The following is a 27237-nucleotide window of genomic DNA, read 5'->3' as shown; positions in this document are numbered from 1 at the left end:
TAGGTATATATTTTTGTTATGAATATGCTACCGTATAAAAATTATTTTTTGTTTTTTTTACAAAATTAATGCCTTTTAATCAGCAATAAAAAAAAATTAAATGCCGTTCTGAAAATATGTATCACAGTTGACAAAAAAAAATTAAGCCATATTATATATCTCCATGCCACGCCGCATTGCTGCAGTAATTCAGGCCAAAGGAGCCCCAACTAAATATTGAGTGCTGTACATGCTCATACTTTTCATATTCATACTTTTCAGTTGGCCAACATTTCTAAAAATCTTTTTTTTTGCATTGATCTTAATTGATATTCTAATTTCCTGAGATACTGAATTTGGGACTTTCATTAGTTGTCAGTTATAATCATCAAAATTAAAGGAAATAAACATTTGAAATATATCAGTCTGTGTGTAATGAATGAAGCTAATATACAAGTTTCACTTTTTTAATGGTATTACTGAAATAAATCAACTTTTTCATGATATTCTAATTTTATGACCAGCACCTGTGTATGTACGTGTATAATTTTTATTTATATATCTATATAAAATTTTATAAAAAATATTCTAATCATACACAGTAATGTGTATTACCTTTTTCCATCTAAAATATTTTATTATTTTTTAAAGTTTATTACATTATAAAATATTTATTCACAATATATAATAGTCATCAATTTTACATTTGTTTTTATTTTTATATGTAACATGTATCTCTCTCTCTCTATATATATTTTTTAATAATATATAAAATTATTACAACTTTTTAAAATATTAATGCAATGTATTATTTTATTATAGCTAAGCAAAAATATTTATTCAAATTCTCAGCTAAAATATATCACTTGTATACATTTACACACATTTGTATGCGATTGTTTTTTTTGTTTGTTTTTTTTGAAGCAGTCACCCTTTTGATTTCTCACTCATCATTATTGGGAAAAACTGTTTATTTTTGGAATTTTGCCTGAATCTATTGCACAACAACAACAAATGCAATGCATATTAAAACTTCTACCCAACTGATTCTATGCGATTATGACAGCATGCTTCAGTTAATTGTGTAACTGAGCGTTTCACTCTCAATCTGACCTCTAATGGAGCACATCTCACCGCTGATCCTGCTCTCAACATGTGACCCACTTTTTACTACGTGTTTAGCCGCCCATCATGCTACCCCTGCCACACAAAAAAAACACATCAACATCCTTCCAGGATTGCGTTTCGCTTGTCAGTCGGGGGTCAGAATGCAATTTCTGTCTGAGACTAGCTATGCAAGTCGTGCATCATCGTCCTGCTGCATCACAAGAGCTCCTGGAAGGCAGAAAGAGAAACATTCACAAAACACAAGGTGCAGAAAATATCAAGTCAACAAACGAATACGCCAGACAAAGAAATTATAAATCCACCAGGTTTTTAATTACAACCAGTATACAAAAATAATGTGACAGGACAATAATGGGACTTGGAATGTACACGCTTTTGTTTTCCGCTCCAAATAAACACACCACACAAGTTTAAGTGTTTTTGTCAGCGCTAATCACATCTTTGGGATGCTAAAGCATCCTCTTCCTCTAAAACAGACTAAATATCTTACACAATGAAAACAAAAAAGCAGCAAAACAACCGGACGGCATGGAGGTAATGCAGGGCTGCGTATTAATTAGTAATGCATTTGCTAGTTCTCTAACTTATTTATAGTATTCACAAGTAGCTGATGAGAGGGAGCAGGCCATGAAAACACACGTGTGGAGTCGCAATTTCGTCTAATGGCTCCGAGTTGCTTTGAGACCGGAGGCAGATGCAAACTGCAGATGCCATAACCCATTTCTGTTGTCAAAAATTAAGAGTAGTGGTTGCGGACAGGCTGCGTAATTGCATGCCAGAAACATTAGTTTGTAACCTGGCAGTGTTCTGCCCGCTGTGGCACCGTTTTCAGAGAGGATTAGAGCCCCAGCGGTTCCCACCTCATCTAAAGGAGTCTTTCAGGGTTATAAAACCTCATGACTAGCGAGGAACGGAGGAAAGTTGCATGAATCTTGATAATGTCTTTCACTAAACGGGATAATACTGGTGTACGTCAGCGTAATAGTTTCTTACGTAGCTTTTAAGTGCAGAAAATAAATCCTGGATGGCCACAGTGTGTGCGGGGAGATCTGAGGGCGAATCTCACGAAAATCACGGCCTGGTTTCTATTTCAGCCCAACAAAGCGAGAAAATATAATAATAATAATAATAATAATAATAATAATAATAATAATAATAATAATAATAATAATAATAATGCAATAAAAATTCATAAAAATTCAAATATTTTTGGGAAAAATATTTATTCAAAATTTTAAATAAAAATAAATTACAAAATTAACTCAATTAAAATGTAAATCTAAAAACTAATAAAGCATTTACATTTTACTTGAATTAATTTGGAGGTGATATATTTTTATTTAGTATTTTGAATAAATAAAATGTAACAAAATTAACATCATTACAGTCAAGAAAAAGTAATGCCAATTTTCTTTGCCATAATTAAGGTATTACAAAAAAAAAAAAAAAATAGTATTCAAAATATAAAAAAAAACAAGTCACAAAATAACTAAAATCCAAACATAATTGAAGCATTTACATTTTACTTGAGTTCATTTTGAAGTGAAGTTTTACTTTATTTTCAGTGTCATTCTTTGCCGTAATTATTAAAATAATATAAAATATATAGTAAAAATATTCAATATAAAATAAATAATTTGTACAAAATTAACTCAACTAAAATGTAAACTCTTTACACTATTAAAGCATTTCCATTTGACGTGTTCATTTTAAAGTAATATATTTATATTTTATATAATTTATATAAATTACAGTCAAAGAAAAAATTATTTTGACCAATTCAGTACTATTTTTCACACTTTTCGGGCCTGAAAATATCATTTAGAAAATGTACTTATATTTCCATGGCAAAATGAAAAATAAGCTACAATGGTCTTACAAAAACAAAGGCATCATATGACCAGGACATGAGCACGAGATTCACCCGCTACAGTCGAGTGTGTGTGTGTGTGTGTTTATCTAGTGTTGACGTCTTGTCATGTTGAGGGGTGAGAGAGTGTGTGTTATGTTGTTAAGGGGTTAAGAGAGCAAAAAGTTGTCAGTGCAAAAAGTTTGTGTGCGAACGTCAATCCGTACTTTACTTTCATCGCAGGCCGTGAGCCAGTTACTAACTAGTGTGCGTCTGGGAAGCTACATCTGCTTAACGCGCAGGAGTCCCGGCTGTGTCTAAATCACCGACTCAAGGCAGCTGAGGTTATTCTCGTCTACTCTGGGCTATTATACTACATCTGCTTTATATTTGGTGTTGGCCATAATGAACCACTACATCTGTTATTTACAGTACCGATAAATAACACTTTTGTCTCACTGGATTTCTCGATGATAAATACATACATATACAGTATCTATCTATCTATCTCACACACAGGACATGTCACGTCAAGATACACACTATCAACACCTCACAGGATAGCACTGGTTTCCATCCATAGTATATAACAAACTCAACAAAAAGAAAAGAGTATAGTTTGTTGTCAAACAAGTTTTGACAAAGATTTGTTGTAATACAGCAGTTACGTGATGTGATATGAACCTGTTGCAGTTTTTACACAGAAGACATCAGGCAGAAGCGGTCTGTCCGAGGGTTTTTCATACACAGTGTCACAACCTGACAACACAATACAACATTCAGAGTGAATGAATAATCAGCTCCACAACTGACGAGTTGTCAATGACTTGCACCATAATGCGAAGCAATTAAGTAGCATCACGTGGGAACAATTTGCCGTTGCTCAGGCGGTCTTGTTTTTCTTCTTTTCTTAATATCGTTGATTGATTGCAGTCTTTAAGTATGACATTCATTTACAATATATAGGATTTCAACAATCGCATGAATTGCGGCGAGCTTCCAAACCTAAAACACATCCCAGAAGGCACTTACATCAACTTATCAAAACATACGGTTGTTTCATAATATTGAGAACATGTGGATAGATGGTATCTTTCATCTCCAAACATTACCATGTGAAGTCCAGGTCATATTTCACTCAAATTAAAAATCTGCTAAATTACGTTACAAAGTAAATGGGGCCTATTTTGCATTGTGGCTTTATTGTATACGCTAAAAAAAAGACACTGTAATGGCTTCTTAATTTAAATCAGCATAATTTACAATAAAACATAAGCTCTTTATGCAAAATAAAGTTCTTTAATTACTTCCTTTGATTCTGCAGTAAAATGTGACCCAGACATATTATTTGCGAGTTTTGCCCAATTATTTCAGTAATTAATCTCTATGTAGCCTTGGGATTGTGCAAATGAGGACATGGCATCACTATGTAACACTTAACACTAATATTCTATAACAACATTCAGAGAAGTTTAACAAAAGATTATATTAAAACACTAATACTTTAAGTTGTGAAAACTTGATTTGGCAACATTGCTCAGTTTTCTCAAGTCTCGAATAGAATTTTAAAGTCAAATGTTTAGTACAGTCACTCACAATACATCACAGGCCTCTCTGAATGCATGAATGTGCCTGACATGGACTCCAAATTCATACTAAACAGGTGAAGTTAATACCTTTGCTACTGCTAACACAATATTGACTGGCGCAATAAGTTCCCCATTTTCTCTCTCCACTTCTTCATTTTTGTCGTCGTTATCAGCTTGAATATTTCAAGGCCTAAGCAGCTCTCAGAAAAGTAGCTTTGCCATCCTTATTTTTCAGTGCAGTGATGCAACTTGAAGAGCTTTAGGGAGGGGGGATAAAAATGAACAGCCTTGAAAGTCTGCAGCGTGGGTGAACACTATAGGCTAGAGTAACTACCGCCTTTACAGACACTGGGTCCAGATAGTATAATCTCCAAATTACTCATGCTATATCAGCTTTGCTGGATATCGAGTTCTGTCTGGGTAGCGTCGCATCGGTGAGCGTGTCGCTCCTTTGTCATTATCGCTCTAACCTCCCTCCACCGAAGGCTCGATGCTGTGAAACCAAGGATGAATGAGTCACGGCTCAAGTAATTCAAAGCACTGCTGAAGCATCCATACAAGCGGCATGATATTATGCAAAGCACGTGCTCGCTGACAACCCAGAGACTAATGAATCCACATCTGGACGCACATTGTTACACTCATAGTTGTCCGAAATTTCTTTTTTTGCAGTCTAAAAAAAAAAAAAAAAAAAAAAAACTCAGCTTATGCGCAAGGCTTCAAAACAAACCGCTGACCAGCTCTAGGGGGACTCGGGAAAAAGCGAGTGGCCTAATCTTGCTGCCGAACATACGGTGAGAGCGCGTCGCCCCTTGACCTTTTTTCACAGCTGGCAGAGTTTCAACAACGTGGACTCCATTGAACAGGGCAGCATATGCCGCCTGGCTTAACGCTCCCCGCTGAGGTCCGTCAAGCGCTCCGCCGTCCACATAATCCCACACTCAAAGGCACGTCAGTTGCGTTTCTCTCAAGTCCCAGCCTTTAATGCACATCGTAGATTGGCGGCAATCTACTTGATCTGTTTTAGTGAAGTTAAGAGACAACGCAGTATAGACTCCAAGCCTATTTCATCCTCGAAGGATTCATGCTGAAGCTAGTCATGCTCCTGTCTGCAGTTTTTAGATGTTGCAGTCTATGGTTTTGATATAACTGGATTAATCAGGGGTTGGGAAAAACATGCATCAGCCCAAAATGCACGCGGCTAATGCAAAACACTCTTCTGAATTAAACAAGGCCCGGAACAAACCGTTCTACAGAGGTTGACAGGAGAGTACAGAGGGAAAAAAAAACAATTAAATAAAAACACTATTACGCCTCTGCCTAGAACCCCTCGAGCCATTCAGAAAATGCCTTTAGCGTAACAAGACACCCGATTAATAAACAAGAGCTAAAAAATAGTGGGGGAAAGTTAAAAGCGTTCACAGCTGGAGTTGATCGGTGCCACAGATGAATGACCCAGATGCTGGAGCGAGCGTTGCGTTGCCTGTTTTCACCAACAAAACTTCCAGCTGTTCTCAAAGACGATGGGATTTGATAAAAGAAGCCTGCCGTATGCAACCTGGAGAGAGCGGCCTTAGCTTCTAGGTCACAGCTTGCTGAGCCTCTCGTGCGACGTAGCATTGACAATCCTGTATGCTTAATCACAAGGCTTTCTTTTCACTTCAAAGAGCCTACTTGAGTATTGTGCTCATGGGAGTGAATCAACCACGAAAGATGGATTCTGGCTAGAATGGGCGTTAACGAGAAAGTTACAGTTACACAACAACCAAATAAGTCTTATTTTTGTGTCAGTATTATGCGTTAAAAGTACACATCGTGAGGGTAGTAGCATTAATTTGTGTTTTAAGTTTAATAATGAGTGTTTTCATCTACAGATGTGACATTAACCATTCTGCTTCCGCTCCTCAGATGGCAAGTTTCCATCTTTTTGTTTTAAAAGGTCAAGTAAATATCAGTCAGGTGTATTATCTGCTTCCTCTAGACGTAAATGGCAGTCCGGGAGATGATGGACCCGTCTCGCTGGGACTCCATGTCGTCGTCCAAGTAAGGTGCGCACTCGTCTTCGTGCCGGTGGATTTGGTAGCTAGGCGGCAGTCCGCTGAAACGGTCGTAACTTTCGTCCTCTTCTTCATCCTCTAGGCTGTCGTTGAGAGCATCAAACTTCCTGCGCTCAGCCTCGTTCATCTCGCCGCTCAGCAGGATATCATGGGCGGTTGGCGTGTTTCCGGTCATGCGCGGGAATTCGTTGCATTTCTCCGTCAGGGCGCTGGGGTCGCTTTCGCGGTACGTGTAGATCGGCCCGTTGTTGTTGGCTCCTGCGCCGTTCTTGCTAGCTTTCTTGCCTCCAAAAAGGCGAGTTTTGTTGCCATAAGCGCCCTGCTCCCCGTCGCCCGAATATCCATGCTGATGGCGGCGACTTCGCATCACTAACACAGCAACCAACGCACTGACCAAAACGAGCGCCAAGAAGCTTCCCAGAATGGCTCCGGCCACCACGCCAGCACTGGACGGGTCTTCAGTCGACTCTGCAGAGGAGGGGAGGGGCACAAATGAGGAAGTTTCTGCTTGGTGGTGGTAGCTATTCTTCACCATAGGTAGTGGTGGTGTACGATTTGGTTCAGTTTAGACTGAGTAATGGTTTTTGGCTGCCCCCAGTCCCCAGCTACAAGTCCTATGGTGTGAGCCAAATTTGCCGGATCCGCTCTCGGGTCTCGGTCCGAGAAAACAACACAAACGTCCGTTCCTTCTACGCTCGGGAGCTGACCAGGTGAATTACACTACACAAGTAGAGAGTTAAAAAGAGAAACACACAGATGGAGAAGGGATGTAAAGATTGTCACAGTATGGTCATGCAAAGAGGAAGAAACGCAAGTTATATTGGGAACGCCGCCCTCCAGCTAGCGTCAGCTAATTGGTCAGCTTGAGCATTCCCACCACATTCCCGGGAACGTGTCCGAGTCACAAACACTAAAGGAACACCTGCTTCAGGAAGGATTAGCCCCATTTCATGCTGCATAGAAGCTTGCATGGAATGCACTGCTGAGGCAGCATGCACAGGAAGTGATGTCTATTTTAATTTACGTATATAGTAGTGGTGAAGTCAAGAAAAGTAATTATATTTACAGTCTGATTTAAATCAAAAGTTTTCTGATCGAGCCTGTCTATGCAACTGAAATGACAGTAATAGTGCTTTGTAAGTCCACTGCATTGATTTGGTTACATTACTTTATTGCACAGGTCAATATATTATAAAACTCTGGTCCTGCAGCTAACCTTATAAATATGCAAAGTGAGAGAATTATGAAAAAGTGCTCGAGTTTGAGGTTTTGTAAGAAGTTAAATGGATGAAAAATACACCCAGCTCAATGATTTAAATAAGTTAGATTTTTACAGTTTTCTGAAAAAAAAACCTGAGTGGTGCTTGTCAGCGCAAAACTCTTTTCTACAACGCAAAAGTGTTGTAGGTGCCAAGGTATCTCTAAGTGATCTCTTAAATTGCTTTGAAATACAATAGCACACATTCTCATGATGCACAATTTGAGAAATCTTATGCCCATACAGTAGCTCTAACTGTACAAAAGAGATAGAGTTGTTTCTTTTAATGAATCACTCAAAAAGTCTCAAACTTAGGAGTTATTGTTTGAATCATAACAGAAAAGTGTTTTTAATATTTATATACTAATAAAGTTGTAATGTATAGGATTCTTTTAAAAAAAGAATAATGCATTAGATTTTCAAAGATTTTCAAAGAACAAGTGAATCTCTATACGAGTGAATCATTTAATTATTTACTCAATCGATTTGTTCAAAATCGCTAAATTCAGAAATTCCACTACTGTGTGTTGCTAACAATGAGGATCAACTAAAGAACTATACATTTTTTTTTCTAAAATGTAAGTTAGTCAATGTTATTTTTTTTTATTCTTGTATAAAATTTGCAAGCGCTTGTTGGTCTGAATATAAATATGAGGGTTAGAGTAACAGTGACCTTACCTTAGCAAACAGTGGTACTGAAATAAGCTGAAGCATTGTAGGTTGTTTAATTCAAAAGGCCAAATAGCATGCACATTCCTCTAAACTTTTGCCTTGCTCTCAGTCAAGCAATCACCAATTTCACCTTCTGCAATTTCCCCCGTTACCATGACAATTTGAGTCATTATGTATTCAGGCTACTAAAAACAAGTCAAGAGGCTTTTTCCAAAAAAAGAGAAAAGAAAATAAAGTCTCTGCTATGCTCGTTTTTACGCTACGGGCTCCAGAACTACTGAGAAACCTTTCATACATACATGCATACAAGACAAAAAGAAGAGTAGGTTACTGATGAAAATATATGTGCAAACAAGTACATTAAATTTCTTCCCACACAATTTGGATACGACTTAATATTCCTGCAATATAACGAGCGTACGATAGATCTCTCTCCCACACACTTTTTTTTCCTGTTAATTTGCTCCTCTTCTGGTTTGTTTTATCCCAGTCCCGGGAGATATAAAGGTGCTAAAAGAGCTCGCTCTTAGGATACCCTATTCCATTTCGCCGTGCCTCAGTCCACTGTCATTAAAGTCTCTTCAAGCCCTGCTGCTACTGAAAAAAGGCTCGCATGTGGGACTGAGACACACACATACACATGACTACACAACCGGCTAACATCTCCAATCTCTCTCAACTTCACTCTCCTGGCGCTATCTCTGCTAGATGCCACAGCTCAGGATCCATTATTCATCGGCCTGTCAAGACAGTATCCGTGAACCCCACGGTCAACATCTAGCTCTGAGACCGCGAGACAAAAGACAAAGGTGGGTTGAGGAGAGATACAGCGCCGCTTCACCGTGATTCTGAGCGTGACCGAACAAATAGCCTGTGTTACATTTTGACCGCTCTTGTTGTCAAGTAAAAAAACGGAGCAGCACACTTAAGACATTTTCAATTTTAACAATACTGCATCTTTAAGTGGCTGTAGTGTGAGGGATTAACCTTTTTTGGGTAAATTTAAGATATTATCCAAACGATGGCACTTGGCCAGCAGGGAAGTCTCACGGTATCGATCCACTCCAGGACTAATAAAAACATTAAGCCACAGAATTTTCTATCACAAATAATTATGAGTGTTATTGAAAAACGTTGAGTTCTTACAACCTACATTTAGAGTGAACCTTAGAGAGTTGTGGAAGCTGTTAAAGGTCATTATTGTCTAAGAATGTTGATGGGCTCGTGGACAAAGCACCTCTTCAGACCTAGTGACCTTTAACATGTCTGCTATGCTCCTCGAGTGCCATAACTACAGCACATTATTATTCTGCCGCACTCTGCTAATGGTATGCTACAAAACCGTTCAACATTGAAGTCCACGTTTCACTTTTCCTGCATACATGCATAGCTGGAATCGGTTGCTTAGGATAATAATGTGAGAAATTATAACTTCTGAGAGAGTTTATTAAAACGAAGCCTATATAGAGTGTATTAGTGCCCACCAACTTTTTTAGTGCTAAGTTTTTTTTTTTTCCATTCATTTTTCCCATAGGGATTTTTGAAGGAAAAAAAAGGCTTATGAACCAAATCAACTAGCTACAAGGTGAATGATAACATTTCCAATTTTGATTTGAAGCTAAAAATGATATGAAAATGGAATAAAAAGACAAAAGGTACAAGACTGTATACTTAATGGCTTTAATGAGGGAAAGAACTACAATCCCATGCTGCAAATAAATCTAATTCTCAACAATGGAGAACTATGGATTTGAAGATGTTGATTATATATACACATATATACATACAGAATTATAACTCATGCTAAAGATTTTTATTAACAATTATATAGTCAGAATTGTAACTATGTATTCACATTTTTATATTCAAACTTGAGACTAAATTTTTCAGAGTAACATATATTCAGACATAGCTATATAGTCAGATTTACTTTATACATGCATTCATGACTAACATTTATATATTCAGTCCTGTATCTATATATTCAGACTTCAATTTACATTTATATATTATCAATTACAACTTCATACTCACGACTTAAATTACATATTTATATATATAAAAACGTGCTATATATAAACTACATATACACCCTTATTTACATTTATATATTAAGATTTGCATCTTTACAACTGTACATTCTGGTTTTATACAAGTTTTTCCTATTTGGCCTTTCATATAAATACAGACATATATTATATATGAATGTACTTTTTACTTACAGAACACAAGTGTATTAGCATATGCAGAAGTTCTCTAAACATTGCGTCATCAATTTCCTGGTAGATGTGATAAATTCCAGATATTTTCAACTCAAAAAAAATGACACCTTTCCTAAAGAACAAGGAGGCACTAACTATAATTACAGCATTCAAGGTTGTAATTTCTCATTATTCATGTTTTTCCCAAGCTATAGTTTGTAAATAGAGACCACTCTGCAGTCTGATTGCTAGCAGAGCTCCACATCAGGCCCTCACAATGCCGCCCTCTTTTCACTCATCTATAAATGGTTCCAATTTATAAAATAACACAACTACCACCCAAGGTAGAACTACAACCGCTATGGAAGCAATCAATCACACAACTACCACAGTGTACCCAAAGTGATCCGCACATGCACCACGTGAGTGCGATCATTATATTCTAATTTATTTCTGCTAATATACACAGTTTTTTGGCAGTGCAGAAGTAGAGGTATGATGATAGAGCGAATGTAGATGGATCACATTTCCTTTGACTGTAAAGGATAGGCTCAAATCTCAGCCGTGGCCTGCAGTGGCCCATCCCTTCCGCAGTCTCACACGTCCTGTATTGATTTATTGGAGAGCTCAGGGTGCATACATTCAGCTTACACCAACCTCTCCCGCTGTCCTCCTAAAGCCCGGGCTAACTGACAAGTGATGTGGTGACCACTAATGGTGCTGCCAAAAGTGATGTAGGAAAGCGTACAAAGGGCTGACTGATCAAAGAGTGCACTTCCATCAAGGTAATTATTTGAAAAACACACAAAGTTTTGAGATGCAAAATTGAGTGCTTACATGACTAGGTCTTGTGCAGCGCCTGTTAGTGCTAAATCCAACAGATTTCGATGTATAATTGGGATTTGAGCAGATCCTAATAACACTATTGCCAGAGACACTCGTTTCCGTGCTAGAAAGCACACACGTTGACAGCTTAAAGAGCTGGGCGTTAGAGCTTCTCTGGAGGAGGATGGTATTTCTGACATGCACGTTTCTCAATTTCGATCTGTGGCAGGCAATAATCCCAGGGTGCCTATCTTGATTTCTTTTGTCCTGCTAAAGTCACTGTGTGCACTGTACATCAAAGACCTGGTGTAAGCATGGCTGAGTGGATTACAACATCAGGATAAAAAGAAAAAACCTCGCAACCTCGCCAGGTCTTGGGTCGTGAACATGAGATCTCCAAAAATGTCATCATGTGCAAAAAGAGCTGGGTGATAAATCTAACATTGGCATATCGCACATACACGTATACATACACACAGACAGACATAGTACATCCATAAGCTACTTTATATACTACAGTATATATAAATGTATACACAGACATACATATATGCGCACAGGCATTTTTTCCATTTATTTTCATGACGTCTTGCTGTGAATCAAATTAAACCTCTGATCCAATGCTTTGTCTGCATCGTCACTCAGAAATGTTTACAGTCTCTGCATGACATTTTTTTCATTTATTAAAATGTTTTAGTAATAATATACGTAGGTAAATATTGATGTTTGTTTTTATACTGGTATATAACATTTATATAAAAAAAATGGTTGCATATTCATCCATGGCATACTTTTTCCATGTCACAGTTTAATATGTAGAGGCAACTATAAATTAGCTAAAATATTGCTTTGTTTATTGTTATATTGGTGTATTACTGAAAATCATTCCATTTCATTCTTGTGTTGGTCTTGATTATTAAAAGGATAGCTCATAAATGAAAATTTTGTTAGCAATATTTCACCATTCATTCAAACCTGTATGAATTTCTTTCTTCCAAACAAACCATTTTTGTTCCCCATTGACTTTCATAGTATTTTTTTCTATGCAAGTCGATGGGGACCAGCAACGGTTTGGTTACCAACATTCTTCAAAATGTTGTATTATGTTGTCTTTTGTGTTCAGCAGAAGTAAGAAATTCATATAGGTTTGAAACAACTTGAGGGTGAATAAATAACATTTTTCAACTGTCCCTTTAACTAGAATTCCTATATTTTACTTGTTGCATTAAACATTTTGAATCCATCTGGCTCTATAATTGAAAATGATGGCTCCTCTGTTTGAGGGGGAAAAACATCCCTTTAAATAAAGATATATATATACACACTGAACATGACGAGAAGACTGGAACACAGGGATCCATTGGCATTTATAGTCTAGCCCTTTATGCAGAGCACAATTTTAGAGGGAAGTTTCAGGTAATGACGAATAATGACAGATAACAGGATTGTGGAAGCGGTAGAAATCACTCGGCTAAGCCAGGCTAACCACAGCTAAGCTGTAAAAGGATCCTGTAATGATTTTTCAACAGTTCATTGCATCCGCCATCACATCAGTGTCAACATCCATGAGAAATTTGTGAAAAATGTGCCATCGTCCCATTTCAGACAGCCTGCTCCTCATAATCCACTCAGAACGAAGACTACTTTCCCAAAGAAAATCGAGGGGAGTAATGAGAGCCTGAAAACTAAATGTTTATGGGAAAAAAAAAAAAAAAAAAAACGCAGCCGGCTCCATCTGGCTAAGCATGGCATGTATTCTGTTTTTGAACATTAAAGCATCGGTATATATGCGGCCCGGCGGATTCTAAACTCTGACTTGTACAAAATTGCTGTGAGAGAATGAAGGAGCGGCTCAGTAAAAATGCTGCTTTTAAGTAAGCCTCCATTGATTCAGACACACAGATGCATCGCTTCATACATCTTTAAAGCACTCCGAGCTGCACCCTTCTAGGGTAGATTGCACAAGCGATGCATCAACAACTGCGCAAAATAGCTTTGATATTCAATTTATCGTTATTTGAGAAGAAATAAGAATTTAAGGCAAAACATTTTCATTAAAAGAATACATAATTAAATCTTTCAGTGTTCCAAATGGCTAATAGTGTTCATGAATACTTAAACATTCCACATGAATCATTTGCTCATTGCTTTTTTAAGGAAAGCTCAGTAAATCATTAGAATCCAGCCGGGTCAACAAGGCAGCCAAAAGCAAGACCCCATGAAAACCTGATTTCTATTCCGCAATTGATCAAAGCAAAGAAAAAGGCAACCTGGCGAGCCCTGGTGTTTCCACAGTGCGCTCTCAGGTTTCGGAGCATCTGTAATGAGTCCTAATGATGGACGGGGTGGGCTAAGAGCCAGGTAATCTTGGCAGCCCACTTTTCTGACATTTCACTTAATGTTAGCAGGGCGATATCTCCTCGCCCTCTCGTTGCCTCCGTCTTTGTCTCAATTTCTCTTGCTAAGCCATGGGTGATAAGTTTCAACCAGGTGTCAGTCAACGCAAGGCTTAAGACGCCATAGGTAAGAGCCCTATAACTGCTTGATATGATAAGAAAAGTCTGAGAGAGGGAATACATCAGATTTGAGTACGCCAGTACATATTCAAGGCTGGAGGAGATGAAATGTGTCATTTGTTTGATATATACATGCAGAAGAAAGTCAACTAGAAGATTCAAATGTCACATTCAAATTTATTCATAAAGCGCTTTTCACAAGTACACATTGTTTCAAAGCAGCTTTAAAGAAAACCATGATATTAGTGTTTATAATATCTTAATACCGTCATGTCTTTGTCACATAAGCAGATCAGAGCTGGGCAATCATAGAATTTAGTGACATTGAAATCAAGCAGATGCTATATATGTATAGATTATTGATTACTGGAGTGTGTTTTGCAAGAAAATACTATTTCAGTGTTTCTACTTTAAAATTTCAATTTGTAACTTACCATTTCTTTGTAAAATAATTGTGAAATTTACTAGCAATTTCTAAGTGAAAATTGTTTCTACATCAATGTTTTAAGTGTAACGTATATTGCTTTTCGTGAGTATGCTGTATGTAAAGTTGGATATATTGTATAAAGAACTAGATAAGAAATTTGTAGGTCGATTTCCCTAAAACAAAATGGCACTTATGAGCAATTTTTATAATTACACTCTTCACCTTTAAGAATAGACCATCAAAATCCAGTTCAGTTCAGCACTAATTTGTAAATCTGGTAGTTACAGACCCAAATCTGATGATCCAAATGGGCAAAATCATGAATGGATGCAGTGAAGTGCCGCAGTCTACAATCAGCACTGAATGAGCAAATCTTTGGATTCAGAAATTCATTTCACGCTTTCGCTCAATGTCCTTTTTGAAAAGACCAGCCGGAACATCCTTTCAGTGCTAGTTTGGTGCTGCTCGACATGATAAACCAGTATAGCCATGCTGAAGGAATGATCTGATATTAATTTAATATCTTGATTCATGAATATTGATTATATAGCGTGATGTACAACTAAAGAGCATACACTGACAAACAAGCACTAGCCACTGGATATTCGGCTACTTAAGTCTTCTGTTCGTTTCTTTTGTTTTATTAGGTCTGCTATAATTAAAGTTTTCTTTGTACTGCGACTAAGAAATTCTCAAAATACGATCATATTGTAAAACATTGGAGGGAGGAGAACAAGAGATTTAAAAAAAAAAAAAAAAAAAAAAAAAACAATGGTTGCCCTATTTGCCAGACAGCATGGTCTTTGTTGACAAATGAATCCTTACTGACCAATGAACTCTTGCATTCAAAACACGCTGGTCTTTTCAGCAGGGACGTGCCTTGTGTGCTGTTTTAAGTTGTGCATGCAGTTACATGCGTGCATGCAAATGTGTGCCCGTGTTTTCTGCAAAAACTCAGTTGTTTCCTCAAGAGCGGCAGCTACCAACCCCAATAAACGGCACCAAGTTTCAGCCAAGAATTTAAGCAGCTAAATGGCCTCTCAATCCCCCCCAATCGAGTCTACAATGAAAGCCTTCAGTTTTCTGCATTAGCTGTTTGAAAATGGCTAGGGAGGGGAAAGAAATGAGGAAACACTCCCTCTTGGCAAGCTGCATGATTAGTCTGTTAGCTGGCACAAGCGGAGGTCTCCCCCCTTCAAGGCAGGAGGAAAGCGGGGAAAAGAATCAGAGATTTCGACTTCCAGAGTATTCTGTATGGGGGATGTTCCCTCTTAAAAACAGCCCTCCTTCCTACAGTCTTTTCTCACTTTATTTTATTTATTTCATTTTTTTAAACAAACCCATACACACATGCAATTTCTCTCCAGCTAGGCCGGTGGACGCACTGGGAACCAGTGCAATCTAGCCTCATTCACGTGTACAGTTTTGGGAGTTGGGGGTTTTTAAATTCCTCTTGCGTTAGCACAAGTCTCGCCTGAAATCCGCCGAGCTTTGTCATGCTGTGGCATTCATGTCTGCATTCGTATTAGGCCCTGTTTACACCTGACTTAATTGAAATACACACGGTGCAGAACAATACCAGCACAAAATAGCAGATGGGTAAACTAAAAATTGCAAGTGGGCAGTGAATACGTTTTTCATACTGAATTGTGCTCAGTCAATAAAACCCAGGTTAAACCATCCAAAATCAAGTTTGCTGGTTTTAGCTCTTTTAAGTTAGTCTTCCAGGCTAAACAAGCCAGTTTGACTGGACAGTTCTGATGGTTTTAGACACTTTTGAGTGAGGATGGGAGATCAGCTACACCAGTTTCAACCATTTAGGGTTTAGCTAGTCCATGACCAATTGAATAATAATAATAATAATAAAAAATAAAAAAATTCTTCAAAACCATAAAAATTTAACAAATTTGGCCAAACTGGGAGATGTTAGACTGGTTTAAACTGGTTTTAGTAGGGTTGTCATGATTACGGTCACGTCCAAGTACTCAAGTTTACAAAAAAAACAAAACAAAAAAAACGCTTAAACCAGGCCTAAATTTGGACAAACTGGTCAGTTCTGGTGGTTTTAGAGGGGTTTAGGCCATTCTGGTCGACCATCTAGCCCGGTTTAAACCAGCCAAGATTTAGTGAGTCCCCCAGCCTGATAATCTAGCGGTCTAGCTGAAATGTGACCAAAACCCCTCTAAAACCATAAGAACTGACGAACTTAAACAACTTGTCCAAACTATGAGGCCTTGTGCTGCTTAAGGTTTTTTTAGTAAGGGTTTCAAGATGTCACATCCAACTTTTCAAGTACTTGAAGAAATGGCAGAGGTCTGCAAACTGGTTTTCAGCTAGTCAGTTTTGATGGTCTTAGAAGGGTTTGGGACACTTTTCAGTTGATAAGGTGGAGATCTGCTTAGACCAACCAGCAAAACAGCAGCTTGACCATTCTGGTCGACCATCTAGACCAAATTAAACCAAGCGAGAATTAGCTAGTCCCCCAGCCTCATAAGCTACTGTTTAGCCGTTTGGTCTAGCTGACCTCCAACCCTGAACAGCTGTCCAAAACCCCTCTAAAAACATAAAACTGACCAAACTTAAACAACTTGTCCACGCTGCAAAGCTTTTTTTCAGTAGGGGTTTCAAGATTGCCGTCATGTCCAAGTTGACAGGTAATGGAAAAAACAGCAGAGGTCTGCAAGTGTGTGCAAACTGGTCAGTTTTGATGGTGTTAGAGGGGTTTCGGACTCTTTTCAGAGGAAGATCAGCTAGACCGGCCAGCGAAACACCAGCTTGACCATTCTGGGAGACAATCTAGACTAATTTAAATCAGCCAAGGTTTAGCTACCCAAGCCAGGCTGGCTAAATTGGTAAATTTTCATGATTTTGCAGGGGTTTTTTTTAAATACTTTTCAGATGGTCAAGGTGTGAGGTGATTTAGATCGACCAGATAAACACCAGCTTGCAATATTGGGAGAGCAGCTAGACCATCTTAAATCAGTCCCTACTTTAGGCTGGTTTAAGCAGCATGTTTTTCAGTAGGGTTTGCGTGATTGATCATCGCTGTCTCAAGTACTAAATTACTTTAATACACAAAGAAAAGTATCAAAGATTACACATACTGATGAGTAATTCCCTGCTACAGGCACATTTCACTCAAATTTGATAATATAAAATTCAGTCACACACACACACACCAAAACAGCTCTCCTACCCTGATGAAAAGACCTGCTAGACCAGTACTAACCAGCAGAAACCAACCTCCACCAGTATGAAAATGACTGGCCTTTTAAGCAGAGCTGTGCAAAACGTCACGCAACAAGATAACTGACAATGCAGTGGCAATCCACTGTTATGTGCGTCACTGGTGAATGTATCGAGAAGTGATTGTACGTGAATGTTTCTTTAAGCACCAGGCATCCTTACGACTGAGATAAACTCTCCCCTATAATGCTGATGTGAAAAGAGAAAAATAAAACACATTAGAACAACATCCCACACTTTCTTGCTACAGAGCGCCTACAAAGAGCCTTTGTTCTCCCACAAGACAATTGAAATTTCCAAAAGGATTCCCACGGATTCTAAATGCGGCTCTTGCGCTTGCCTTGGCATGAGAAAGTGCCAAAAGCACAGTGGCTCACGGGCCTACACGCGTCCATTTAGCCAAACAGCCACTCCGTAGCTGATCGGCAACGGGTAACGTTTCAAGACATGGACCATCAAGATGGTCTTGTGCATCAGCGATTACACAAAATGTCTGTCAAAGTGCATTTCGCCACAACAAAGCTGTAAGAAAAGAAAGAAACCCATGCACAGGAACAGAGATGAAAAGAACAATAGCGATCCGTTTTCTTATTCTGTTAAGAGAGGTTAAAGACACAACAGAACTATGTTGTTAGGTATGGTGAAGAGGGAAAAGAAAACAACAAGTGAAAAGAAGAAATCAAAAGCAAACCGGCAAACTGGCTCACACCAAGTGACTCCACAATAAACAAAGACTTCTGGAGAAAATCTCACAAAATTGGGTTAGGCAGGCCAACTAGAAACCCAACCACCAAGTAAGAGTCTGGCTTCTGAAGCCCACCCACATCAGAGAAGCGTACATGAATCTGTAGTAGTAAGGAGAAACCCTTTTCCCATGTTGTGTGTGTTTTTCTAAGGGCGAGGGAGGTGGCGTGCAACACTGTGTCTTAACCAGGCAGGAATGCTTCAGCTCACTTGAGCATGCCTGGTTTAGACACTGTACTTGAGCTGAAAAGTATATTGACTGTTTGCATCAATAGTGCATGTGTCATTCCTGCATTGCGCTACTCACCGATGACCATGGCGGCCAGCTCTTTCTTGCCAGAGCCCAGACTGTTCTTCACCTCGCACACGAAAGTGGTGTTCACAGTTTCGTCCACCTTCCTCACCAGCAGCCGGTTCTGATCCACTCGTACCGAAGGCGGCAACTGACCCGACGCGCTGAAGAACCATTGACAGAGAAAAGAGCATTTGTAGCTAGTCTTTGAAACCATGTTGGCTTAACTGTTGTCTAGTTTTATGACTGGCAATCAGGTTTTAACTCTTTCCCCACCATTGACAGAATTTTCCAGCATTCTGTGTTTTTCCTGTTATACAGTAGTAGGCGCTATTACACATCTTCTGAAAGAGTAATGAGTAATCATCGGGATCAAAACACACCAAAGAAACAAGCGATCACATATGTAAGCCGATGCATATGTAAAATAACACGGTCATCAAACATTCCCCTGGTTTCAAAGATAAGGCTTAAACCTAAGTCTGAGCTGTTTCGACTGAAAGAAACTTGCTTTGACTGATTTTAAAATATATCAGTGCCTTTATTTAGTCTCAAAATGCATACCAGTAATGTTGTTTTTTTTCTAACGCACGTTTATAAAAATGACTTAAATGTCTTAATTGAACTATGGTTTAATCCTGGCTTAGTCCAAGCCCCGTCTGTGAAACCAGGCCATTATATACACAACAGCATAGAAATCTAAACTGCCTAATGTTACCGCAAGAAACACCGACCCAGGAAATGGTTTAGGACTGTGCCAGCATTGAGGGTGTTGATCAAAGCAATCTACTCCATCTATTCTTTGATCAACAATATGGACAAGGTCTTTGATAAAAACATGATTTTCTGTTGCTTTTTCCATTAAACTTACTCACATTCAATTGTTAATAAAAAAAAAAATGAATGCATGTATGAAGTATGTATTTTTTTTTCCCCAAGCAGAGGCTCTGTTATTCATACAACAAAATATTCTGGGGCTGTGAAAATTGTGAAAATGCTGACAGTGACTAGAAACGTAAAAAAACAAACAAAAAAAAAAACACTTTTAGTGAATGAGTTAATATTAAATCAATCAGTCTTCAACATTAAATCGCTTTCCATTGATGTAATAGTTACAGGGCCATAGCCAGGATTTTTCAAATACCGAGGTCATTTTCACCTGAGAGATTAGACGGAGAATGTGAATTTAATTGGGAGAAAATACAGACGACATATATGGATTCGGACACGGACCGGGTTCTGTGTTTGGCATTGATCATCACTGCTGGATTGACTAATTTGAAATTTCGGGAAAAAATACCGAGGACATGACCTCGGTGTCCTCAATGGTAGATACGGCACTGTACACAAGGTTTAAAGTATTAATCTTAGTCGTTTTATTATTTATTCATAATTTGTATTTTCTGATTGCTTTCAGCTTGTATTAGTAAGAACTCTGATCAACAGATGAAAAAGCAGGCTGAAGGTCTGAAGACAGATCGAGGTGAAACTGATGTAAAGTTCTGATGTATATAATGTACTTAATTTCACAATTAAACATAGTTGATAAAAAAAATCATTGTAAAAACTTGCAAATAAATAAATCACTAATGCAATCATTAGCTGTTCAATATTTATTTATAGAATTAATGTAAATATTAACAAAATATTTGTTCCTTCCAAGCGGAACTCTAACCCATATATATATATATATATATATATATATATATATATATATATATATATATATATATATATATATATATATATATATATATATATATATATATATATATATATATATATATATATATATATATATATATATATATATATATATTGTTAAGCATGTTTCGAGACATTAGCTTGTGTTATACTTGCTGGAAAATAATGACTGCTTGTGTTTTGTGTGTGTGTGTGCTGTTTTTATGCCACATTAATGCACACCATTATAATTAGGCCTACTCCATTTGAAAAAGTGCTAGATAAATCCGTAAGTGTTGCATATTTGTCAACCAACTTCAAATCCCTGCAATCAAACTGCTACATCCAAGTGTCTTTCACACAATAAGTCTTGCTAATAAATGTTGTTTCTCGATCTGTATCGATTTATGTTCTTTGTTTTGGTGAGAAAATGAAGTTGAACCAGTGAAGTGTTAATAGGCTGCTGTTGCTTTCTACCGCAGGCAGAGATGCTTCCTCAATTCACAGCCAATTAACCTGTGGCTGTTGTTAGCAGCCAAACTGCCATATTTGACTTTCTTTCAGTCATATCGGATATAGAACAGCACATAAATATAAATATGAAATATGGATTCTCATCTGACTAGTAATGCTAATGAAAACAATGAAAAATGTTTGTATTGTTTCCTTCCCGTTTTAAGTAAATGATCTCATCATTTGCTCACACTCATGTTTTTCATAACTGAATTTTCTTTATTTTACAGAAGGAAATATTTAGCAGAATGTACAAGCAGCTATTTTATATATACATATACACTACAGTGATTTATTTTTTTAAAGGAATTAATACCTTTTATTAAGCAAGGATGCATTAAATTGATCAGAAGTGACAGCAAAGACATTTATAATGTTACAAAAGATTACAATTCCAAATAAACGCTGTTCTTTAGAACTTTCTACTCAAAAACATTGGGGGAAAAAAATGCATCACAATTTCCACAAAAATATTATGACTGGAGTAATGATGCTGCAAATTCAGTTTTGCATCACAGCAATAAATTATATTTTAAAATATATTTAAATAGAAGACAGCCATTTTAAATTGTAATATTTCATAATATTACTGTTTTTATTTTTAATCAAATTACTGAAGCCTTGGTAAGACTTTCAAAAACTTCTGAACGGTAGTGTACAATTGAGAATAAAACTTGTTTGCTCTTTTCCTTCCCTTGTTAAGTTGCATTATATCATTGCATGAGGAACAGCTCATAATTTAAGCTATTATTGAATGCATTTCCCTGAACCCCATTTGCACTCTCACTCAAATCTGACACGGTCAGTCAGGAGAGATAAACGTGACATCAAAATCTTGAGGCATCTAATTTAAATCTGCACATTCTGCTTCTCTTTTTTTGTGTTCAACCAAAAAAAAAAATCATATGGGTTTGGATGCATAAATGATGACATAAGTTTGAACTATTGCTTAAAGTTTATTATAGAGGAACTCACGCTGTCCAGGTAACATCAGTGGGTGCCGGATTGGCATCAGCTTGGCAGGTCAAAACAGCATCAGTCCGACCCATAAACCAGTTATTGTCATACCCTTCTATTGTCACAGTGGGAGGATCTAGAGAGAATGTGAGATCGAGAGAGACATCCATCTGTAAATCCTGCATTGAAAGCACAGTTCAAAGGCTGGTTAGCTGTGTTCAGGTGTGGGAAGAGAAGATACAGGTTTGCTGAAGGTGGTACTGCCCTATAGACTCACAAAGTGCTTTGACACACCGGAGAAATGCAAGAGAATGAAAGTGCAAGAGGTGAAGATGTTCCAACAGGGCGTTTATAAAAGGAAACGGTGAAGTTGCAAATCTCTGACATCCTCAAACATTCCAGCTCAGCTATGCAAACACAGACACCTCAAACACTCTGTAAATAGCTTTCATGGAAAAAAAAAACCGTGAACAATGTGTTGAGGCTGACATGTGAGGCAGAGGCGAAGATGCTTAAATGCATTTTTTGATGAAACAGGGGGTGGGTGAGAGAAAAAGTGTTCTGAGCGAATGATACGGGAGGGATTATGAGTTCACGTGTGCCACTGAGAACGCACTTCTTTAAAGGATTAGTTCGGCCAGAAATTAAAATTCTGTCCTCGTTTACTCACTTTTGTGTCGTTCCAAAAACAAATGACGTTCGGTCTTGCGTGAAGCACTACAACAGAAGTTTTCAATAATCTTCTGGTTGGCTTTTCTTTTCAATTACAGTATAATGAGCGGAAACTGAAGCTTTCAAGCTTCAAAGAGGAAACAAAAGGTCAAAAGTCTTGGGAAGTCAAACAGTAGCTTTGTGAGGAACGGAGCGAAATTTGAGTCGATTATTGACTGATAATCTTCCCCTCCAGTGAACTACTAACCGGCAGGACAGGATCATTGAGCGAGTGAAAAGCGAATTACAAATGAATCATTCAGACCAAGGTTGTGCTCCCAAAAGCACTGCAAGCCTAAGTAGATTGTACAAACTACTGGCACCAGGTTTATTAGAGTTAACTAAAACTAAATATTTTTACTTGAAATAAATGTTAACTGAAATAAAATAGAACAAAACATTAAAAAAGGAAGACTCATTTTATTTTCTTTAACAATTATCAAAACTTTGAAATTGAAAATGAAAATATTAAAATGAAAACTAATTCAAAATAATAAAAACCAACAGTAAAAATTAACAAATAAAACGTTAAAAAAGAAAAACTAAAATTAATTTTATTTGCATTAAATTTATATTATTAACGTCATTAAATTCATAATGACAACTGGATATAAAATGTAAAAAAATAACTGCAACAATTAGTAATGCATACATACACATACAATTACCTTATTGAACCGCATATAAGATTTTTCTTGGAAATGCCTCTGAAAAACGTGGTCGTCAATAATACACCCACAACAATAGGTGGCCCCAAAAACGCATACGAGTGTGCCTTGAAATATGTAATGTAAAGTGTGTTGTAAAGATGGCGAGTGAAAACAAAAGAAAAAGAAAAGCTTATAGTGGCATGAGTCGTGACTGTCATGTTAGCCAACAACAAACTGACAGTAAGCAGATTTGATAAACTACAATAAGATTTCACTTCTACTGTTAATGACATTTTGCTAGGTTATTATGAGATGGATAGCCTAATTGTTATATAAATCAGATTGGCTACCTCTTATTTTTATGGTTTATCAAAAACTGTATATTTTAAACAGTGATTGGTGGTACTTTTTTACCTATATTTACCATTCTTTCAAAACAAAAATTTAAATAGAAAAATATGCAATATGAAAATAATTTAAGAAAAAAAACACAAGATTTGGTTTTCAAAAAGCCTTTTTCCAAAAGGTATACCTTGAAAGGGGGGTCGTCTTATAATCAGGGTCGTCTTATATTCGGGTCAATGCGGTACTTTAAATTTAAAATGAAAACAAATATTTAAAAATATTTTTTATTACCGGTAATAAAACAAAGCATCTCAAATGATATTAAAATAACACTGACTGGCACCAACGGTCTCTACAATCTACTTGCTTCAATGAAAATATCTGATTTAAAAAATGTACTATTCATTGCTACTTATCTTTATTTGGCTATTTTAGAGCTTGACAGCCCTAAAGGCCCGTATTTTTATTATATTGAAAAGACCAACCAGGGTTTTCTTCAGAAAGTCACTCTTTGTGTTCCACAGAAGCAAGCATGGATTCAGACTGACTTTCTTTAATAACTACTCCTGCAGTGTACGAGTGTGTGTCTGAATCTTACACTCCACCACCAGCTTCAGCGGGAAGGTTCTGGGTTCGATCTGCGTCCTCTGATTCACCAAGCAGGTGATTTCTTTTCCGTTTTCAGCAGGTGTCGGGATCATCCGATACTCGCTCTTCACAGTCACCGTCCCGTCCCTCTCGGGCACTGAGGTATGGTTATAGCGGCCAGCGATGGTTGTGATCCAGGAGATTGTTGCCTCTGGTTTTCCTTGGGCTGCTTCGCACCTGGCCACGACCACCTCAGAAGAGCCGGCTTGCACCGGGATGGTGGTAGCAGAGTTTCTGGGTTTGGCTGATGGAGGGGGGAAAATTCAAGAGTTTACCACATTACTTTGCTTTTCAACAGCCTTTTTTATCAATCAAGTGGTGCTTGAGCTAAAAGATATGCAGCAAAGCTACTCCGTACTCATATCCGTTATTGACTCCTATTAATGGAATAATACAGTCAGCTGGTCATTATCGGAAAAGAAAACACATTGACTATGTTTCAAACATTATTACACAGCTACTTCCGAAAAAAAAAAAAAAAAAAAAAAAATGGACATGAAATATAGATTGATTACTGGAGAAGAAAGAGCACAGAGTGATACGAGAGACATGAAACTAGCACACTTATGTAGGAAACCAGATGCCTGGGACAATCTTGGACGGTCAATTATACAGGTCATTATACAAAAATATTTTCAAATCACAGAACTAAGTAGAATCGAGTATATCAGAGAGCTGTGTAATAATGTCTGATAGGGGCTTTCAATGCATGATACCGACAACTACAGACCTGATCAGATCAAATATTAAAGATAAACGCAACTGAATGTACAAGTTTAGGAATCGGTCATCGTTTATGACAGGTGTTTATTGGTTTAAAGTATGGTTGCATTTAATGAAAGCAAATGAGAACTGCTGAAAAAAAATTTAATATTCCTCAATGAACCTTTTTTCTGTGACTAAGACGAGACGTTGATGAGCTAGGACTAATATCTGATGATAAAAACTATGACGAAATTTATGCCGCAAGACAAGACGGGTCTAAAATGATATTTGAGGACTACCGGACATTCAAAAACTGTCTTGTCTTTCAAAATGTGCGTCTCTGTCATTGGATAAGGGGCGTTTGCATATAGTGATGGAAACTTTGATTCTTTCAAGAGATTCGTTCATTTTCAGTTCGTTCACCAAAATGATTCGTTCAGAGACCACTTCTTCATATTACGTAAATATGCCAGCAGGTGGCGAAAAAGAGTCTTGTGTTATGTACAAGTCAACGAACTTATACTTGCTAAAAAAAAACTGACTTGGCTTCATTAAAACGTGTGCCTAATCTACCCATTAAATAAATGAAATGAGTCTAAATACGTGGTCAGATGACAAAGCACAAGCATTAACATTTTAATTGTTTGGGCAGACTTACACATTCATAAATATGGGATTATGTTTAACGTGTCGTGGAGTTATGTTCTGTAAGTTAAATATGAATATGTAAACAAACACATTCGTTCACGAACGACATGTACCAGTTCGTTCAATTCGTTCACGAACGAGATCTCTCTCTCGTACAGACTCAAAACAGCGACTCGGACACAATTGCTGAAATGAAATTAAAATTTGATTTATTTGTTTGTCTATATTCACAAAAATGTATATAAAATTTCATGAAACTGAACTAAAATGAACAAAGTTTCATAAAACAACTGATAAAAACTCTCACTGTATGAGAAAAGACACTGTATATGGCATTTTACATGCTTTTGCAAAAAAATTGCTTTAAAAAGGATATGTAGGTACATATTAATTTTTATCACTAAGAATTGTTATATAGCAGAACATATAAATAACATGAGCAAATATCAATACAGATTATTCATTCATTTATATGCATGATGCATATATACAGTGCCCTCCATAAGTATTGGAACAGTAAAGACAAAATTGCTCTGTTGGTTGTGGAGTCAAGACATTTGCAAATATGATTAAAAGATGAATACGAGACAAAATTACAGAATGTCAAATTTTATTATTGGGTGATTCAACACAGATGTTTTACCAGCTAAGAAGTTCAGCACTTTTAGAGTTTCATCCCTCTATCTGATGTGAGCATAAGTATTGGAGCAGTTGCCTCACAGGTCTTTCTAAGTGATCAGCTGTGTCCTGTTACATTAATTCTTCAGATATTAACAGCAGGGAATGTGTCGTATCAGTTATATCCATTACTTCTGTATTCTGAATCTTGCATTCGATGATGACACACACAAACCAGGATGAAGACGAGGGAGCTGACTTTGAGAGAAAAGCAAGTGATTTGGATGCTAAAAGAAAAGAGGAAGTCAGTTAGAGCTCTAGCAAAAACAAATGGCATGGAGAAATCAAGAGTTTGGAAACCACCAGCGACACCAGCAACGACCTGATCAGCTGAGAAAACAACAGTAGTTGATGACAGACAAATCATACAAGCTGTGAAAATGAATCCTAAAAGACGTGTCTGTAAAATCACCAACAACTTCCAGAAAGCTGGGGTGATGCTCTGACAATCTACTGTCCTCAGGAGACTTTGACACAGAATTACAGATGCTACACAGCAAGATGCAAACCTCTGACCAGCACCAAAAACAGAAAGGCAAGATTAGAGTTAGCAAAAAAGCACAAAGGTGAGCCAGAAGAGTTTTGGAACTGTGTTTATGGACCGATGAGACAAAGATGAACCTTTATCTAAGTGATGGGAAAGCAAAAATGTGGAGAAAAAAAAAAGGGAACTGCAATGATCCCAAGCATCCAGCCTCATCTGTAAAGCATGGTGGAGGTGGTGTCATGGTATGGGCATGCATGGCTGTCTCTGGAACAGGCCCTCTCAACTTTACTGATGACTTAATGTATGATGACAGTAGCAGAATGAATTTGGAAGGGTACAAAACCATCTTGCCTACCAATATTCAAGAAAATGCCACCAGATTCATTGGGAAGTGCTTCATATTGCATCAGAACAATGACCCAAAACACC

General features: G+C 37.4%; 1 protein-coding gene across 3 annotated transcripts in view; it reads right to left on the bottom strand.

The window, feature by feature from the left end:
• LOC306846792 (nectin-2-like) overlaps positions 1 to 27237 on the bottom strand; it is a gene marked incomplete at its 3' end in the record, with an annotated part of 190830 nt that overhangs the window by 88368 nt on the left and 75225 nt on the right. For 2 of the 3 annotated variants that reach the window (XR_013782114.1, XR_013782115.1), the window contains exons 4-6: positions 24241 to 24534; positions 21955 to 22072; positions 18799 to 18947 (exon numbers count right to left, since the gene is read on the bottom strand). Coding sequence is in view for 1 of the 3 variants with exons in the window: in XM_079380405.1 (XP_079236531.1) it covers positions 6523 to 7070; positions 18799 to 18947; positions 21955 to 22072; positions 24241 to 24534 (1109 nt within the window). Of the gene's footprint in view, positions 1 to 6522; positions 7071 to 18798; positions 18948 to 21954; positions 22073 to 24240; positions 24535 to 27237 lie in introns of those variants that run through there. The other variant, XM_079380405.1, reaches the window with a different exon arrangement.

This window comes from Barbus barbus (assembly GCF_936440315.1).
Source record: "Barbus barbus genome assembly, chromosome: 27".
Classification (NCBI taxonomy): Eukaryota; Metazoa; Chordata; class Actinopteri; order Cypriniformes; family Cyprinidae; genus Barbus; species Barbus barbus.
Note: the sequence above shows the minus strand (reverse complement) of the source record. Positions and strands in the feature narration are given on the sequence as shown.